Here is a 20,581-nt window from a genome sequence, read left to right as displayed (position 1 = left end):
CTGGGCAGGGAATTCCACAGATTCACAACCCTTTGGGTGAAGAAATTCCTCCCAAATTAGTCCTAAATCTGCTCTCCCTTATTTAAGACTATGCCCCCTAGTTTCAACCACTAGTGGAAACAACCTCACAGATTCTATCTTATTTATTCCCTACATAATTTTATACATTTCTATAAGATCCCTCCTCATTCTTCTAAATTCCAATGAATGTGGTCCCAGTCGACTCAATGTCCCTCTCAAGTCTGGAATCAAACTTAGCAAGTTAAATGTTTCAGAGGACTCCTCTACCATGTATCTTTATCTCTTGGACTGCCTTGTGCCTGCATGTTCTCATCCTGTAGTGTAAGCATCCCCCTGAACATGCTATCCACATAGTCCTCTGGTTCCTGGATGCACTACAATGACTCCAGAAGCCACATGAATAGCACTATGACTCTATGGGAAAAGCACCAATTTGAAATCTTCATCAAACACAAATCAGGCCTCAGCTGGAGGATTGTGTTCAATTCTGGATACCCCACTTTAGAGACTCTGTTAGAAAGTTAGAGAGGATGCAAATGAGGTTAATGAGAATGGTATCAGAGATGAGGAACTTTAGTGACATGAAGAAACTGGAGAAGGGAAGGTAATCCTCCTTAGAACAGAGGAGTCCAATAGGACACGATAGAACCATTCAAAATTGTAATCCACTTCAATTGGTTAAAATGGGAGATGGATTGGAGGATACAGATTTAAAGGTAATTAGCCGAAGAGGCAAACACAATGTTAGGAAACATCTTTTATTGCAAGTTATGAATAGCAATTTTTAAAGAGAAAGAGATAAATACTTGAAGATAAATACATGATGTGGGGTTGGGAGAAGAACAAAAGGAGTGGATCTTCTTGGACATCTCAACCAAAGAGAGAGCACAGGCTGCATGACCTTTGTTGTATCATTCTACAATACAGCAAAATCAATTGTGCACTAGTCGAGATCATATATTTTGTCACATGTCATTCTAGGCTACAACTGATGGAATTTTGAATTCAGTTGGATTTCAGCGAGAGCAGAGAATCCTGAGAAGGCAGCAGAGACATCTACAAAGAAAACTTTTATATTTGCATTACAAGGGTACAGTACCTGGCAGATTTTACTAAGCAGAGCATCTGTGCATTTGCTTAATTTGGTAGACATTTCAATAGTCATTCTTAGGATCCTGATTTACAGGACTATTGAAATGTCTACCAAATGACTCACCATCCGCCAAACCCTGCAAAATGTAATTAAATCAGAGGCAACTTATTATGAGCAGATTAAAGAAACTACTTGCAGGGTACTCAACTAAATAAGTGATCTGTATCACTGCATAGATATAAATGTAATACTTTATTTAGAAGGGGATGTAGACAAGTACTTTCCAACAATATAACTATAAAGTAGTAAACTGTTTTACATTCTGAACTCTGATTAAAAGTGCAATAATGCTTACTGTTGTGAAAATGAAATGTGCTTTCTATTGCTTACATCTATTAATGTTTCAAATTTACCACAGATCAACTGAAAGTAGTATTCAATAATAAACATTGTATGGGCATTGAATGAATCTTAATTACACATTTGAATAAAGTAATCATTTTAATTCAGTGGTATTCTGTGTCTGGCCACAGGCTGCAATTGGCACATTTACTATAAACTGAAGAACCATAACAAGATAGGATCAGGAATATGGTTGTTGAACAAGCACCATCATGATCAATATTGTATTCATTGAATGGAAAGGTATTCAGTGAAAGGAAAGGTATTCAGTGAACAGTTGGCGACTCTGTAGCTTAAAGAACCATGTTAACTGTATTAATGAACAGTTATTTTAAGTGAAATAAGTAGCTGATAGATTTGTTGATGTAGATTGTCACCTTAAATAAATAGCATGTGTGGTGTCCTTTCATGTGCTAATTTGTACAACTTTCTAGTTGTAATACAATACTGGTGTTGATAGTGAGAATGCATATTTAGTTACATTAATTTTAATTTTCAACTAGACCATTTAAGAGACTGGAAACAACATATCACCAATAGAGGGTATATATATGTATTTTTTACATATATTTATATTTTATTACATTTTTACTTAAATCCTAGCTCATGATAATTTTTCCTGATAGCTTTGTCTTTCTACAATATTCTGAACCTTGAACATGGACTAGGAGATGATAGTTTACAGTAATATTTCACATTTTTCAGGTTTATCCTTTAGTTATTCCTCCTTTGACAATTTATCTTCTGACTTAATAGGATTAGTCTTTTAAGTGATCACTGTAGGACTGGTACGGCCTGTTCGCTCATGAATCTGAGAAATCTTCAAAGCAATTTTTATTAGAGGGGAGAGCATCACCTGTAAAAGAAACAAATTACAATTTTCAAATTAATTTCCTTTTAGAAAACAGTTGTTCTCTTGGCTGGCTTATTTGGTGAACACACACAGTGAGTCAGTTGCAGCTGAGAAGGCTGCTTTTAGGAGTTTGATGGATGCTAGGAATTAATCTTGTGGCACTCTGAATGTGCTGCAGGATTTGAATAACTCCCTTAAATCTGATTGCTTAGAGATGAACATTCTTTCCAGAACACTATATAGTTTTAACATGACTGCCTCATTTTTAATCAACTGTTTGACTGTATAGTGCAGCATTCAATTTATTTTGTTGATTACTGCACAGCCACTGTGATTGGACAACTGACGGTCAACTTGAGCCTATTGAACTTCCCTTTCAACTTCAAGCTGTGCTATTTGAGACCTTCTCATGAGGAGTGTAGGACAGTAAATCTGGATTTCTTTCAGAATTCCTCTTCAGTGGGAGAAGCTCTGTCCTTCACTAAGTTGTTTTCTAAAATTGACAAAGTTGAGTTGGATACCTCAATAGTACAATAGTGCATGAATTACACACACTAACCAATGGGACATTTCAATATAACAAATTTTGGTGTTCCAATAACGTGAAATGCAATGCTACACAAGATCTTATATTTTCACTCTCTCTCTCATGATGGTTTCGAGTAAATCTGGACAGTTTCACTAATAGTGGGAGGTCCTTGTGCATCTACCCAAATGCACCATTTTTCACACATGAGCCTAGGTGCAGCATAATTTTCTGGTACTGAACATACTTTAATCATGAGGGAGCACCACAGCAATCTTTTTTCTACCTGCTGTGTACACATATACAATTTCAGGTGTAAGTCAGACAAATATAGGCTGTTCTCCTGTAGCATACATTTTGTTAATGCAAATTCACTATAACACCATTGACCAGTTGAAGACAGTGAACTTTTAAAGCATGTATTGGTTATAACACGATTCCAGCCCCATTTGTTTTAATGGTGCTGTTAATTACAAAATTTTCTTATAAAGTGGGATTGCATGAGAACAGCGCTATAGTAGAACTGACTGTAGAAGGAGAAACAATGGCTGTTGTTCGCTTTCAACCAGAACACTTAGGTCAACTGCAGCACTAATAACACTGCCATAGTTAACTCGATTCAATGGGTGAATGAGAATGAGTTGTGCAGTTCTCAGACTTAGGGTCAAATTTGGAACCTTCCTGGTCTATAAGACTCACTCCTGTTAAACCACTGAGCCTTCAGGAGGCTATTTCTTACATTTATAATCAAAACAATTGGCCACAAGTTTTGACTCTCAACACACAAAGACATTGTTTTAAATGGACATTATACCTATTGCACAGGAAAAGTTCAGGTCAATAATTTAAAAGCACACAAAAATCAAAAGAAATCAAAAGCAAAAAAAGGTCAGCAGATCATACAATAGTGAAATAAGTCAACGTGTGCTGCTAAATATTGATAAGGTAGGGTACAAGGTCAACAATTCAAAGTTCTGAAGCTCCTCCTACCATGAACCTGACAGGCAATACTGACATATGGCTGGACTGAACAGAAACATGCATTGCACTGTATGCAGACAGCCATGGTGCAAACTATGGCAGATGGACCCAAAACCTCCTGCCAGTCTCTGGTGCTAGGAAACCCTCCTTCTATTATGTTAGAGTGTGGAAGGGGCAAATGTGGGATTTCAAGGTAGTGATGGTCAAATGTCAAGTAGGCTTATTAATGAGCCTCAGCATTATCCCTCGGCATTCTGCAAACTAGTGGCAGATCGGGGATTAAATAGAGGTCTCCCTTGCCCCCAGGAAGTTGCCCAGCAAAATCTGTTGGCATTGCTTGTGGCCTCCCTTTTGGGGGGGGGGGGGGGGGGTTGAAAGGTGCTCCTTGAATGTAAGCACTCGGTAAGGATCTGTTATTAGGCAGGGGGTGGCTGCTGAAAGCCACTCCTATGTCCTTGCCTCTACAACCCCTTACTCATTCCGCGACCCCACCTTCGTTGTGGGGTTCCTTAGTGATTCTGGGCCTCAAGTGGGTGCAGTGCCTCCAGAAGCTACTGCTAAAAAGGTGCCAATGATGAGCTGATACTCTCTGGTTGGACTTCCGATCTCCTTCATAGGGAAGGCCTGATGGTAGTCAGTTAATTGTCTGGAGGATACTTGATCATGCTGGGTAACTCCCAAGGAACTAAGCAGGGCTAACCGCCAGTTATTTGACTGGTGGGCAAGACCCCCATTGGCCCCGCAAAATCACACCGTGATATGCACACACAACAAAAAGACTCTTTCCTTCCAATTTTCTGCCTAATTAATGCAAAAGTACAAAGACCCATTGGTGCTGACAACCCCTCAGTGCTCCAGTCAAGAGGCTACATGAGATAGTCAATACTGGCTGAGTATTTAACTATGGACAATATTGGACACTCAAACCCAACATTCATGAAATACAATGTGGAGGAGCCGGTGTTGGACTGGGATGGACAATGTTAAAAATCACACAACACTAGGCTATAGTCCAATAGGTTTATTTGGTTTGGAAGTACAAGCTTTAGGAGCGCTGTTTGCTCAATGCTTTACATCAGTTGTCTGACGCTTTGATCTTTTACTATAAATTCTAAGTCCTATGATCCTGCCCCACTAGCTATCTGATGAAAGAGTGAAAGTTTGCACTTCCAAATAACCTGTTGGACTATAACCTGGTGTTGTATGATTTTTAAGTTCATAAAACATGTTTTTTTGGAAGAGATCAAATAGCAACTGGAAAGGCTGGCTTCTCAGTTGCTTGGTATGTAGGTATTGAACTACTCTGTAACATCTGTGCCTCTGATTAGCAAATTGACAGAGACCAGCAACAAATGACAGTTTCCAGTGTTACTTAGCAGAAAACACAGTGATGAACAATGGCAGATATTTCAGAAAATAGTTCATGACTCATAGCAAAGATATAACGCAGTGAGGAAGAAGAATCCTAGGAAGAGGATTAAAAATGGCTAACCAAGGGAGTTAACGATATTGTTAAATTGAAAAAAAAACATACAACCTGGGAAAAATTAGTGGTAAGCAAGGAGTTTGAGAAAGTTTTAAAAGTCAACAAAAGATGGCCAGAAAATATTTAAGTGGGAGAAAATAAACCACGAGAATAAACTAACAAGTAATTAAAGACCATCACAGTAAGAACTTCTTTAAATACAAAATAAGAAGATAACAAAATAAGTGAGCAGGCACCTTGGAGAATGAAGGTGGGGAAATAATAATGAGGAATGAGGAAATGGCAGAAGAGCTGAATAGATAACTTGCATTAATCGTCATAGTAGAGGATGCTAAGATAATTAAAAATGATTAATTCAAGGGCCAAAAGATGGAGAGGAAGGGATAAATAAAACAACTATCATGAGAGAAAAAGATACTGGGGAAACTAATGAGGCTAAAAGGCTGCAATGTCATCTGCATATGAAAGGTTGCATTCTAGGATGTCAAAGGAGGTCTCTGGATGAATGATAAAGAAAATGCCATTTTAAAAAGGAATATTTTTAAAAATTACCTGTGGCTCTTTGAAGATTTTACAAGCATCTTTGTAATAGCTATCAATGTAAATTCTGATGGTTGCTCCAGCACTGCCAGTTCCACTTAATCTAAAGATAAGGCGTGATCCATCTGTGAAAATGATTCTCAATCCCTGTCAACATATGATTTATGAGAATTATTCATGAGTGATACTAATGTAGTGACCTGTCAATGATATGGCTAACATTCTATATTTACACATATATATCTTTAGCACATTGCTATTACGAGTTACTGGTGTATATTTCCAAATAAAATGTAAAAGTGGAACAAATTGTAATCTCTTCCAGCAGGAAATTAAAAACAAATTTGGAACATTTGAGGGTTCGATTCCTGTTTTTTGCTGATCTAGCTGATCCTTGTTTTTGAGGAGGAGAACCACTCACAGGGTAGAGGATGAGGAAAAGCACTCCAGTCCTTGCAGTAAACTAATGACTTTTGCTAGGATGCCTGTGCACACAAATGTTTGATTTCTATAGAATCGATCTTTGGTTGATGCCTTCCACAGAACAACTTGTTCTCATCATCCTGGTTCATATCTGAACTAAGGACACATGGTTAAGACATACAAACAACAGTACAATATGAAGCACCGGACAGCACCTTGAGGAATGAAAGGGTGAGAAAGGGAAGAAAGCTAGAAGAAAAAAAAATTCTGAGGACATTAATCCTCGCCTGAAGAAAAGTTAGAACACAACTCTAATTATCAAACATTTCTATTGTTTACAGCCAATATGAAGGTACAGCCATTTACATAAGGATATTATTTTGTTAATGAGTCCCAAAGGCTGTAGAAGACCCTGGTAAATATAAATAGCTAACATGAAAAAACAAAACAATTTAAACATGTTCAATGGAACTTGCAGTACATTGTAAAATTTCTATATTTTTGGCAATTTATTTGAGGACATTTAGTGCTAGAAATATAACACATTCCCACTTCAGGCATCTACTTTTAATATCATGTGTTCCCAGTTGAGATTCAGAAGTCATATTTAAAGTAAAACTTTGTGCTATTCTAATACTGCATTATCCTATTGTTCAAACTTCACCTTCAAACCTCTCACATCAAATCATCCTCATGGTCTTCAAATAAAACAAATAACTTCAGCCAAATTAGTGGCATTTTATGGGCAGCATGGTGGTTCAGTCATAAGCATTGTTGCCTCACAGTGCCAGGGATCCAGGATCGATTCCAGACTTGGGTGACTGTCTGTATGGAATTTGCACATTCTCCCTCTGTCTGTGTGGGTTTCCTTTGGATGCTCCGGTTTCCTCCCACAGCTCAAAGATGTGCAGGTCAGGTGAATTGGCCATTCTAAATTGCCATTGTGTTAGGTGCATTAGTCAGAGGGAAATGGGTCTGGGTGGGTTACTCTTCGGAGGGTCGGTGTGGACTTGTTGGGCCGAAGGACCTGTTTCCACACTGTAGGGTATCTAATCTAATCTATGTAGTAAACTTATAAATCAACATCCAGATTTCCAGTCACGGCAGGAATCTCCAGCTACAACGGGTTTATGGTCTTTCTCATACCAATGCCCCTGAATGGCCACACTAAAGATAAGCACAACAGAGGAACCTACATTGTAACAGGTCATCATTTTTTTATTTATTTACCCCACTCAAGTGTTATCTTGGTGTGTAAAGTTCCAAATTCATGCAAGTTTAAGTTACAGAAATTTCAACTTGTAATGAACTTATTTGTTGGTAGCTAATGAATTAAATATCACATACTTACACTCCCACTGTTCTCTTACCTGGTTTCTTGAGACACTGCCATCGACAGGGTCACAGTATTCAAAATTGTCAGCCTTATCCACAATATACTCTTCCTCACAAACTGTGAGCTTGTGACCAACAAAAGCACGATCTGCCATTAGAGTTTCCAGATCCTTCATGATTTTACCTGCTGCTGCTGCATCTACTTCTTCATAGTCATACCTGGAACAGGGAAAATCAGAGTGAATGACTTCAATACAGCTGTGTACACAGATGGTTAAGAGGTGGCTTGATACAAATTTTTCAAGCTTAGGAAAGTAAATGTGATTGTTTCCAAGGCAGCAACAATAAGCTGTAATTTTAATACAACCACAGATGGAAGTTAAGGGAGGTAAGAAAATTCTTTACAATTAGAATGTTAAAAATGGTAACTTTTTGCCCAAATCATTGCCAAAGGGTTATTAGTTATTTTAAATGAGAACTAGATAGTTGTTTGCAAACAAGGAATAGTAAAAGGCATGGAACGTCAGGAGAATGGGCTTGGATTACTAGGCTCACGTGGACAAAGCACAGACTTGCTGTTTCATTAAAGATATTTTAGTTGAACTTTGATGCTCCTTTAAGACAAATGTATTTCTTTTCCTTCCCATCAGTTCTGAAGATGCTGATGTTTGTCAAAAATGTTTCACAAAAATTGGCAGCTTCCAGCCCGAGCAGTGTCACCTTAGCAGGGGCATTGCTGAGATGATGAGGACATGTTGATGGTCAGTGTTCTTGAAGAGAGGCAAGTAGGGTTGCCTTAACCTGGGAGCTAGGCCTTCATGATCGACAGCAAGGTTGGTGAGTGGAGGGTGTTGTTCATGTACAGACAAGACAGTTGCAAACAAAAGCCTTTGTCACCTGGGTAAGCTTCATTTGCAATAAAAAGAATTCCCAAAAGGAGCCCCCTACTATGTCTCCAAGTTGCTAGGTTTCACCAGCAGTCGCCCCACACATTGAGTCAGCAGCCAAAGATTCACCAATGCCAATAAAGGTAGCAATCGGATTGTGGGTGGGCAACTCATCTGCCAACTTTCCCACAGTTGGCAAAATGCTTTGTCAGTGGGCAGAAGTCAGGAATGTCACCAATCACCATGGTCAATTGTGTGCCATTTTGCCAGCTTTCCCACTTGCCAACCCATCTCTGTATAGCCTGGTAAAATTCAGCAATGAATTCTGATTCCTTTCCTTCAGAATAGGTCTTCATTATTTTTATTTATTTTGTTCCTTCGCTCAGGAAACAACTGGATGGGAAGCACTGGCGGTCATGCTGTTTAGCCATTACATAGATGAACAGGATGTTCATATATCGGTATGACTTTTCTTTAACACTGTTCCTGAATATAAAATAGGAAGCATCCTGACAAATGATAACGGTGAATTGGGATTTTAGATGAACTGGAGAACCAGATCTTGTGCAAATCTATGCTTTCCATTTTGAAACACTGCATGTGGTGTGAAAAGCAAAAGAGGTTTTTTAAATGAAATGATCTAACCTGGTGAAAAAATTGCGACCGTATTTCTGCCAATGTTCCTGCATGATTGTTTCCACACTTTGTTTGGATTTGGCAATAATGGAGAGCCAGGCCAGCACTGCCCACAGACCATCTTTCTCACGAATGTGGTCAGATCCTTAAGAGAAATAATAAATGTGACAATCACTATGAGACAATCAAAATTTCAATGAAAATAAACTTTGTGGATACTATGGTAAGGAAATGCTGGCACAAACAAAATATTATAATGGCTTTATCAAACACTTCCAGGTGGGACTAAATTAAGAGAAAGCTCCCTCTACTTTGGATTTAAACAGACCTGGAAATACTTAAAGAATAAAGCTTTACCTCCTGTATTCTAACGCTGTCCTTAGATCTAACCTACTAGTAGGATATCAATGGGTATGTTTCTCCTTCAAAGTTCAAGCAAACCGACTTTTGTGAAGAAGAGATCAGCAAAGGTCAGGAACTGAATATGTGACTTTCTGTTATGCATAGTTTGGTACAACATTAGACAATACTTTACCCAGTAAGGTGCTAGAGGAAATAATAACTTTGGAATTTTATGAAATGTTACACTTTTTTGAGTTATTTAATATCTTGGAGAGCTAGGTGAGAGTAAACAGGAAACAGAAAAATCCGAACTAAAACAAACTGGCACCTAATTCCTCTAATCTTAAATACCAGGGACACATCAGGTAAACTTCTCTTTTTTACTTTCTGAAAAGGGCACTAGCAGGGATGGCAGTGCAGGGAAAGGAACGTTCCTTCTGCATGATGTTTGAGGTGAGGGTTGCCATTAGTGTCCCCTAAGTACATCTGCAGAAGTGCACCCAACTCTCGCTCCTCCAAGACCACTTTAGGGAACTGGAGCAGGAGCTGGATGAACTTCAGATCATTTGGGAGGCAGAGGCTGAGATAGATAAGAGTCACAGGGAAGCAGTTACTCCTAGGCACGAAGAAAGCTCGGTAACTGTTCAAAGTAGGAAGAAAAACAAATAGTGCAGGGATCCTCTGTGGTCGTTCCCCTGAAAAACATGCATACCGTTTTGGATACTGTTGGGGGGATCGACTTACCGGGCCATGCAGTGGGGTACAGGTCTCTGGTAGAGAGTATGTCCCTGTTACACAGAAGGGAAGAAGGGAAAAGAGGAGTGTGTTAGTTATTGGGGATTCAATAGCTAGAGGGTCAGATAGAAGGTTTGTTGGGAATGAATGAGACTCTCAGTTGGTGTGTTGCCTCCCAGGTGCCAGGGTCCGTGATGTCTCGGATCATGTCTTTGGGTCCTGAGGGGAGGGTGACCAGCCCCAAGTCATGGTCCACGTAGATACCAACGACATAGGTAGAAAGAGGGATAGGGGTGTAGGGCAGGATTTCAAGGAGCTAGGGTGGAAACTGAGAGCGAGAACAAACAGAGTTGTTATCTCTGGTTTGTTATCCATGACACGTGATCGTGAGGCAAGGAATAGGGAGAGATATCAGCTGAACATGTGGCTGCAAGGATGGTGCAGGAGGGAGGGTTTCAGGTACTTGGATAATTGGGGCTCATTCTGGGGAAGGTGGGATCTCTACAAACAGGACGGTCTTCACTTGAACTAGAGGGATACGAATATCCTGGGTGGGAAATTTGCTTGTGCTATCCAGGTGGGTTTAAACTAGCTCAACGGGGGAATGGGAACCTGAGGTGTAGTTCCAGTTCACAGGAGGATGAGAGTAGGGAGGGCATGGACAGAATTTCACGGTCACAGGAATGTGCTGGCAGACAACAAGCTGGTTTGAAGTGTATTTACTTTAACGCCAGAAGTATCCGAAATAAGGGAGGTGAGCTGGCAGCATGGATAGGTACCTGGGACGTCAATGTTGTAGCCATTATGGAGACATGGATAGAGCAGGGTCAGGAATGGATGTTGCAAGTTCCAGGATTTAGATCTTTCATTAAGAACAGGGAAGGCAGTGAAAGAGGTGGAGGTCTGGCCTTGTTAGTCAAGGACAGTATGGTGGAGTAGTGGACAGTGTGGAAGAATGTTGCAGGTTGCAGGGGGACTTGGATGAACTGCAGATTTGGGCGGAGAGGTGCAAATGGGGTTCAATGCAGATAAATGTGAGGTGATTCACTTTGGGTAGAACAACAGGAAGGCAGAATACTGGGTCAATGGATAGATTCTAGGTAGTGCGGATGTGCAGAGGGATCTTGGAGTCAATGTACGTCGATCCCTGAAAATTACCATCCAGGTTGATAGTGCTGTTAAGAAGGTATATGGTGTGTTAGGTTTTATTGGTAGAGGGATTGAGTTCCAGAGTCATAATGTCATGCTGCAACTATACAAAACGCTAGTGCGGCTGCACTTGGAATATTGTGTGCAGTTCTGGTTGCCACATTACAGAAAGGATGTGGGAGAATTGGCAAAGGTGCAGAGGAGATTTACCAGGATGTTGCCTAATGGATGAAAGAACTTTTGATGGGGACTTGTCTACTGAGGTAGTATGGGCTGAGGTTAGAAACAAGAGAGGAGAGATAACACTGCTTGGAGTTTTTTTATAGGCCTCCACAGAGTTCCAGGGATGTGGAGGAGAGGATCGGCAAAATGATTCTGGGTAGGAGTGAAAGGAACAGTGTTGTCATTATGGGGGACTTTAACTTCTCCAACACTGACTGGAAATGTTATAACTCTAGTAGGTCGGATGGATCAGATTTTTGTCCAATGTGTGCAAGAGGGTTTTCTATGTCGAAGGGCCAACAAGAGGGGAGGCCACTGGATCTGGTGCTTGGTAATGAACTAGGCCAGGTGTTTGATTTAGGGGTAGGTGAGCACTTTGGAAAAAGTGATCATAATTCGGTTACACTAGTTTAGTGATGGAAAGGGATAGGTATATGCCACAGGGCAAAAGTTATCGATGGGGGAAGAGCAATTATAATGCGATTAGGCAAGACTTAGGATGCATAGAACTGGGTAGCAAAATGCAGGGGATGGGGACAATTGAAATGTGGGGCTGGGTCAATGGAACTCTAGGAGCTTGTCTAAGGAACAGATATTGCGTGTCCTTGATAGGTATATCCCTGTCAGACAGGAAGTGATAAGGTAAGGAAACCATGGTTTACTACAGAAATTGCATCTCTTGTTATGCAGCAGAAGGATGTTTATGTGATGATGAGATGAGATGGTTCAGATGAGGCGATGGAGAGTTACAGATTAGCTAGGAAGGATTTAAAGAGAGAGTTAAGAAGAGTAAAGAAAGGACATGAACAGTCTTTGACAGGTAGAATAAAGGAGAACTCTAAAGCTTTCTATAGATATATGAGGAATAAAAGGATGACTAAGATAGGAGTAGGGCCAGTCAAAGACAGAAGTGGGAAGTTGTGTGTGGACACTGTGGAGATCAGAGACATGCAAAACCAATAATGTAGGAAAAGGAGAAAATTGTAAAGGAGAAGAATGAGATATGAGATATTATACTAGAAAGGATCTAGGTTAGTATGGAAGAGATGTCATCAATTCTAGAAGGAACGAAAGTAGACAAGTCCCTTGGGCCAGATGGGATTTATTCAAGGATTCTCTGGGAAGCTAGAGGGATGGTGTTGGAACCTTTGGCTTTGATCTTTGAATCTTCATTGTCTACAGGTTTAGTATCAAAGGACTGGAGGATTGCAAATGTTGTGCCTTTATTCAAGAAGGGCCGTAGAGATGACCCAGGTAATTATAGACCAGTGAGCCTTACGTCTGTTGTAGGACAAGTTTTGGAAAGGATGATAAGAGATAAGACTTATATTCACTGTGCAAGCAACAACTTGATTGCAGATAGTCAACATGGTTTCATCAAGGGCAGGTCAGGTCTCACAAACCTCATTAAGTTTTTTGAGAAGGTAACCAGGCATGTGGATGAGGGTAGGGCAGTTGACGTGATGTACATGGACTTCAGTAAGGCCTTTGATAAGGTTCCACATAGTAGACTGTTGGAGAAAATGCAGAAGCATGGGATTAAGGGTGATTTAGCAGTCTGGATTAGAAATTGGCTTTCTGTAAGGCGGCAGCGAGTGGTGGTTGATGGGAAATATTCAGCCTGGAGTCTGGTTACTGGTGGTGTGCCACAAGAATCTGTTTTGGGACCACAGCTGTTGGTCATTTTAATAAATGACTTGGACGCAGGCATAGGTGATTGGGTTAGCAAGTTTGCAGATGACACTAAAGTCGGTGGAGTAGTGCACAGTGTGGAAGAATGTTGCAGGTTGCATGGGGACTTGGATAAACTGCAGAATTGGGCTGAGAGGTGGCAAATGGAGTTCAATGCAGATAAATGTGAGGTGATTCGCTTTGGGCAGAATAACAAGAAGACAGAATACTGGGTCAATGTAAAGATTCTTGGTAGCGTGGATGTGCAGAGGGATCTTGGAGTCCATGTACATTGATCCCTGAAAAATTGCCATCCAGGTTGATAGTGCTGTTAGGTTTTGGTGTGGTGTGTTAGGTTTTATTGGTAGAAGGATTGAGTTCCGGAGCCGTAATATCATGCTAAAATTATACAAAATGCTAGTGCAGCCGCACTTGGAATATTGTGTACAGTTCCAGTTGCCCCATTACAGGAAGGATGTAGAAGCATTTGAAAAGGTGCAGAGGAGATTTACCAGGATGTTGCCTGGTCTGGAGGGAAGGTCTTACGAGGAAAGGCTGAGAGACTTGGGTCTGTTCTCATTGGAGAGAAGAAGGCTAAGAGGGGATTTGATAGAGACATACAAGATGATCAGAGGATTAGATAGGATAGACAGTAAAAGTCTTTTTCCTAGGATGATGACGTCAGCCTATATGAGGGGGCATAACTACAAATTGAGGGGTGATAGATTTAAGACAGATATCAGAGGCAGGTTCTTTACTCAAAGAGTGGTACGGGCATGGAATGTCCTGCCTGACAATGTAGTTAACTCAGCAACATTAGTGAGATTTAAACAATCCTTGGATAAGCACAAGGACAATGATGGAATAGTGTAGAAAGATGGGCTTAGATTAGTTCACAGGTCGACACAACATCGACGGACGAAGGGCCTGTTCTGTGCTGTATTATTCTATGTTCTATAAAATGTCGATTTTCCTGCTCCTCAGATGCTGCCTGATCTGCTGTGCTTTTCCAGCACCACTCTAATCTAGACTCTGATCTCCAGCATCAGCAGTCCTCAGTTTTGCCAACGTGTTTTGAAGTGGCTTACAACTGGAAGCTCCAGACCTTTTTTGCAGACAGAACTGCAAAGTGGCCATCCAGTCTACGCTTTGTTCTCGTTACATAGAGGCAACCACATTATGGATTGAAAGTCAAACATAAACCGTTACACATGAAGGGATCAGCAATAACTCTGTCTGGAATAAACTATTAAAAGGACAAGGACAAACTTATAGAGGAACTGAAAGCAATTAGCCATTTTGGGAGAAAGAGGAAATTGAAGTATACAAACAAAACTGTTTTGACATCAACTTGATAGATGGCTGCCTTATGCCACAAGGATAACTGATTACCCGGCAGAAGAATTTAAAGAGTCAACCTCAGAAAGCTGAGTCTTCAAACAGATAGTCAATGCCAAGTGTAACAAGGAACAAAGAAGCTACTTCTGATAAGGAGGTAAGATGCAGACTTGATGGTTCCAGAAGGGTAGTCAATATTGTAGATGAAAGGACTCTAAAGAATCATCAATAATATCATATCATAGGTCTGAAGGACAGAAAACTATAAGAATTGAACACCAGAACTCCCCCTTAGCAGAACTTTGAAGAACAACACTGCACAAGGATTGAACCCTGGACACTTCGAGAGTTAAATATTTTTGGTTGGTATTATAACTAAATTCCACCAGTATTCATTTAATGTTTGGTTGGTATTATAGCTAAATTCCACCAGTATCGAGTTGTGTTATGGCACTTAATTTGCTTATTTGAGGGGTCTTATTTTGATTTTTACATAAGTTTAAATCATTGTTTCAGTACTTGATTGTTGGTGAGATTTCTGAATAAGTAACAAAATTAACTTGTGGTGATTCACCCACACTGTACTTGCTCTGAACTTTTCTACACTTATCTCCTGGTTATTGTCCTTTTTTCCCTAGCTTTAGAGAATGATTGTCATCTTTCATTCAGTCTTTTGAAGATAGGCTTTAAATTGGAAACAGTAACTTACCTAGACAAAGGTTTTGAGTTTTGAAGACCAAGTGGAGTTGATGTATATAAAAGCTGACACTGGTTGAGATGAATGTGAAAAAGGAAATAAACTGTCGAGTTCAGTATAGGAAAGAACTTATTGAAGCAGTTCCTCAACTGGAACAGCTCGTAGGGTTTCTTTGGGAAGATATATGGAATATAAAAGATGCAATAGCGAATCTGTATAAAGCCTCAGTGAGAACACCTTGAGGAAAATATATACTTTCAGTTCCATAGAATAAAAAGAATGTCAAGACAGCACTGATTAACTGGGATTCCGAAAAAAGAAAGAGATGGAAATACAAACTAGATCCATCAGTATCTGGTAATAAAATGGAAATCAATCAACATTTCAGACTTCAGATATTAAAGATGAGAACTGAAAAAGGCACACAATGAAAGAAAGGATTCATGTGCAAATGAACAATGCTCATCTTGAACATAATACAAACCCAAGGTGCTTCACAGGAGCATTACAGATCCAAATGTAACACTGAACCACATAAGGAGATATTAAAACAGACAACCAAAAGTTTAGTCAAAGAAGTAGGTTTTAAGACTGTTCTCAAAGAGTTAGAGAGACAGTGATGAGTAAAGGAGGATATTCCAGCCTAGGCAATTGAAGACACAACCACTAATGGTGAAGGGATTAAATCGGAGATGCTCCGAAGGCCAGAGCTACAGTAGCAGTGATATCTCAGAGGATTGTGGAGGAAGAGATTAGGGAGATGGGAGGACCAAGTCATGGAGGGAATTGAAGACCATATGAGAATTTTCAAACCAAGATATTGCTTGACTGCAATGTAAGTCAGGAATTGGGGTTGATGCGTGAACAGCACTTGGTGTGCATTAAGACACAGGCTGCAAAAGTTTGGGTATTTCAAGTTTATGAAAAGGAAAATGAGAGAGACCATTCAGAAACATTATTAATAGCCAATTTTAAAGGTAATGATGGCATGTGAGAGTTTTTAAGCAAAAGATGAGCAGAAACAGGGTTAAGTTGGGCCAGATTATGCAGTGCTGAAAAAGGGGTTGCTGGAAAAGTGCAGCAGGTCAGGCAGCATCCAAGGAACAGGAAATTCGACGTTTTGGGCATAAGCCCTTTATCATCTTTCCTGATGAAGGGCTTATGCCCGAAACGTCGAATTTCCTGTTCCTTGGATGCTGCCTGACCTGCTGCGCTTTTCCAGCAACACATTTTCAGCTCTGATACTCCAGCATCTGCAGACCTCACTTTCTCCTCCATATTATGCAGTGCAAAATGGTGCAAATGAGCTGGGGAACTCAAATTGGAGTCAAACGACTCGAAGGTTGTACATGGCAGCCTTAATCTCAGACTATTTCTAGGGACAGGAACGGAGTCAATAACTAGGGAATTGAATTTGGAAGCAGACTTGTTCCTGGGATAGTGGGACTGATTTGATTTGATTGATTACACGTAGCAAAATACTGTGAAAAGTATTGTTTTGGATGTTATCCAGACTGCCCTATGAAGAGAGATTAGGAATCTGATCCTGTATTCTCCAGATTTCAAAGAGTAAGAGGTGATCTCATTGAAACCTGCACAATGCTTGGAGGGATGAGAGTTGGAGACTCTAGTACCAGGGAACTTAATATTGAAATAGGGGGAAAGTCACTTAGGATTGAGACAAGGAGAATTTTTGTTTTCCTCGGGGGTTATGCATTTTTGGAGTTGTCTACCCCACAAGGCCATGGAAGATCAGTCTTAAATATGTTTGAAATAGAGATTGATGGTTTTGTAAATACCAATGACACAAAGGGACATACAGACAGCGTGGAAACAGGCACTGAAGCAGATGATCAGTTGTGGCTGTATTGAATAGCAGAGCAGTTATAGAGGAGCTTGAATGGCTTCCTCCTATGTGTCTTCTCTGGGAATGCCAGCACAGCCATTGCTTGCTTGTTAAACTGCTGGCTGTATAAGCCATAGGAAATTGAGCCGTTTTATTAGAACAACAGGAGAGTAGAATCATTTGAGAGTGTTTAAAAATATGAATAGACAAACTCCCAAATTCAAATAATCTTGCAAATAAGATTGAAAAAGCATTTAATTTTGATACATTACTCGATTCACAGCCACGTTATTATGTTGAGATTTGGAAATTGGTCCCAAAAGGCTTGCTTTTAAAAATCAGCAGTAAAACTGAATCTTTCATTAAACACATATCAATAAATTGCGCTGTGAAGCAATTTAGCCAAGAATTCAGAGAGGATTAAAGGAAATTACTGTGATTTATACCAGGCATGGTTCCATGAGCACAAACACATCCATTTTCCTGGAGTAATCTCAACACACAGTAGCAGAAACCCAATACCCCTGGGTATTGAAGCAAAGTATAGAGCTCCATCCAAGGTCAACACAAGTCAGGAGGCAACCTATAATCTACCAGTCTGCGTGACTTGGTACCACACTAAGTGGTGGCATTACATGAATTTCTCACTCATTTACTACTATACTGAGCTTTCAGTGCATCTGATCACTTCTTAGTTATTAAATATAACTTTATCATTGCTATTCTACCTCTACATAGTTATTTTAATTCTTAGAACATAGAAAAGTACAGCACAGAGTAGGGCCTTTGGCCCACGATGTTGTGCCGAGGGTTCATCCTAATGTAAAATAAAATAACTTAACCTACGCAGCCCTCAACTTACTGCTATCCATGTGCATGCCCAGCAGTCGCTTAAATGTCCCTCATGACTCTGCTTCCACCACTACCACTGGCAACGCATTCCATGCATTCACAACTCTCTGCGTAAAGAACCTCCCTCTGATGTCCACTCTATACCTTCTTCCTAACATCTGAAAACTATGATCCCTGGTACCAGTCAATCCTGCCCTGAGGAAAAGTCTCTGGCTATTGACTCAGTCCATTCCTCTCATTATCTTGTATACCTTGATCAGGTCACCTCTATTCCTTCTTCTCTCCAGAGAGAGAAGTCCAAGCTTATTCAACCTCTCTTCATAAGGCAAGTCCCCTGTCCAGGCAGCATTCTGGTAATCCTTCTTTGCACTATCTCCAAAGCCTCTGCATCTTTTCTACAGTTGGGCGACCAGAATTGGACACAATATTCCAAGTGCAGTTTCACCAGGGATTTGTAGAGCTGTAGCTATTGTGCTACACAGAATGCCTATTTTCTTATACAATGGAGTAGTGGTTGGCAATGGGATTTTGTCTGGGAATTCCCTTCAATGTCATTTAACAGAAGCAGTGCTTCTGTTTACTGTTTCAGGAAACACTGCCAGTGTCTACTGAAAATTTGTAACTTAGGATATCCAAGTCCAAAGAATGAGTGTGCTCACAGTGGAGAACAATATAGACTACTGCTGGGCAGTAGCTTATTTAATGACAAGGGATTGAAAGTAGTACATCATAAAAATCAAAGCAAACTATGATCAAATGAGCTACTCCATGAGATGATTTAAGCATTGTTATCAAGTAAAGGAATATTTTTGGAGTAATATACCACACTAAGACTCCTAGTACATCTGTACCTCTACAAAGCTAAAAAGACATAAAGTGACTTACCCTAACATACATAATTCCTCTTATTTTTACTATGCAGAATTACAAAGACACTGTTCAAAAGACACCAAGCACCCTACATAACCTCACCAACATGACAATCTTTCAGAAGCAGTGAGAGCTAATAGACAACTATAAAAACTGCAATTATTGTAATAACTTTACAAGCTTAAGAAGTTTATTGAATATTATAGAAATAGCTCTTTCAGAGTCTTAAAAAAGTTCCCATTGCATTTTCCTTGGCTGACAAACAGCAGGACAAAGGCCATTAACTCTGTTAAGGACAGGTCACTAGTACAGACAGTGAAACAAGAAATTCTTAACCCTAAAAGGACCCATGATTTAACCGAGCAAAAAAAAAATTGAAGAGGCTACCCTAACGAGTGATCAGCCACAGCATGATTTCATCAGCTTTTGCTGGAAATAAGAGGAATTATCTAGTAATTCTGTACTTTGCTAATAAGCTACTGAACAACAGGTTGACATAAGACTGCTGGAAATAAAGAAATAAAGTGTAGAAATGGACTCTTTTAGGGCTCCTTTCCAAAGTGATCCATGTTTCAGCCCAACACCCTCACTAGCTGAAGAATGAGATCAAAACAGGTTGCCACATTCAGCCAAAAGATCAGTCTCATTAATCAATTTATCTGATGTGGGACCAATAAACATTGTAAAGAAGCTGCCTCTCCCAGCCATGAAAATCTGCACTCCCTCACATCATTCTTAACTGTTACAGGGTAGTAAGGCTTTTCTGCTGAAAATGTGTTGCTGGTTAAAGCGCAGGTCAGGCAGCATCCAAGGAACAGGAAATTCAACGTTTCGGGCACAAGCCCTTCATCAGGAATGAGGAAGGGCTTGTGCCCGAAACGTCGAATTTCCTGTTTCTTGGATGCTGCCTGACCTGCTGTGCTTTAACCAGCAACACATTTTCAGCTCTGATCTCCAGCATCTGCAGACCTCACTTTTTACAGTAAGGCTTTTCTGTCTACTTAGCTTGAATATTGTTAATTCTAAATAAACTGTTTTAAAGTCACCCCAGAAATCAACACCATTGTAGATATCCTGCGATTCCCAAACTAAACTCTTACACAATGCAACTGTAGTACAAGTTGAAATCAGGCAATCCTGACACTCCCAGGCATGCTCACATTCCAATCAAAGACTCTGGACAATAATCATAAATAGGATCCCTAACTCACTTCTACCTTCATTCACCAAGAGGTGCTGAAAGTATTGCAACCCACTTCTCTTATTTGCATCCTATCTGAAATCAGCCAAATCAATACACAGCAAAGATCAGCATGGAGGCCTCAAAATTCCCATCCCTCAGTTGTCTACAGCCTTCCAGTTGACATTACATTTTAACATGGTGTGAATCATGCATTAAGTGCCTTTGTACTCTAAGCATTCAAAAGGAAAAAGCCAAACAAACTCTCAGTTCATGGTTGCTGAGAGACATACAATAGTAATCCAAAGATGAGTTACCTCAGTTTTTGATCTACCATGGTATTAACCACTTGGCAGTGCTGGAAATATAACTTCTTTTTCAGCATTGCCAATGCACCACATATTTATGCACGCATGTCTGCTACATCAAGTTTCTACATCATTGCATGACAATGCAGTTCAATTGTGAGTACGTTCCCACAGATGTAGTAGCACAC

General features: G+C 40.1%; 1 protein-coding gene across 2 annotated transcripts in view; it reads right to left on the bottom strand.

The window, feature by feature from the left end:
• Positions 1 to 765: 765 nt before the first annotated feature.
• The window catches only part of pgm1 (phosphoglucomutase 1), a 74,860-nt gene continuing 55,044 nt past the window's right edge, over positions 766 to 20,581 (bottom strand). For both annotated transcript variants that reach the window (XM_060830372.1, XM_060830371.1), the window contains exons 8-11: positions 9,193 to 9,328; positions 7,696 to 7,879; positions 5,915 to 6,049; positions 766 to 2,372 (exon numbers count right to left, since the gene is read on the bottom strand). In XM_060830372.1, the coding sequence (XP_060686355.1) occupies positions 2,283 to 2,372; positions 5,915 to 6,049; positions 7,696 to 7,879; positions 9,193 to 9,328 (545 nt within the window). In that variant the 3' untranslated portion in view covers positions 766 to 2,282. The remainder of the gene's footprint in view (positions 2,373 to 5,914; positions 6,050 to 7,695; positions 7,880 to 9,192; positions 9,329 to 20,581) is intronic.

This window comes from Hemiscyllium ocellatum, chromosome 9 (genome assembly GCF_020745735.1).
Source record: "Hemiscyllium ocellatum isolate sHemOce1 chromosome 9, sHemOce1.pat.X.cur, whole genome shotgun sequence".
Classification (NCBI taxonomy): Eukaryota; Metazoa; Chordata; class Chondrichthyes; order Orectolobiformes; family Hemiscylliidae; genus Hemiscyllium; species Hemiscyllium ocellatum.
The sequence above is the reverse complement of the archived record's forward strand: the minus strand, read 5'-3'. Positions and strand labels throughout refer to the sequence as shown.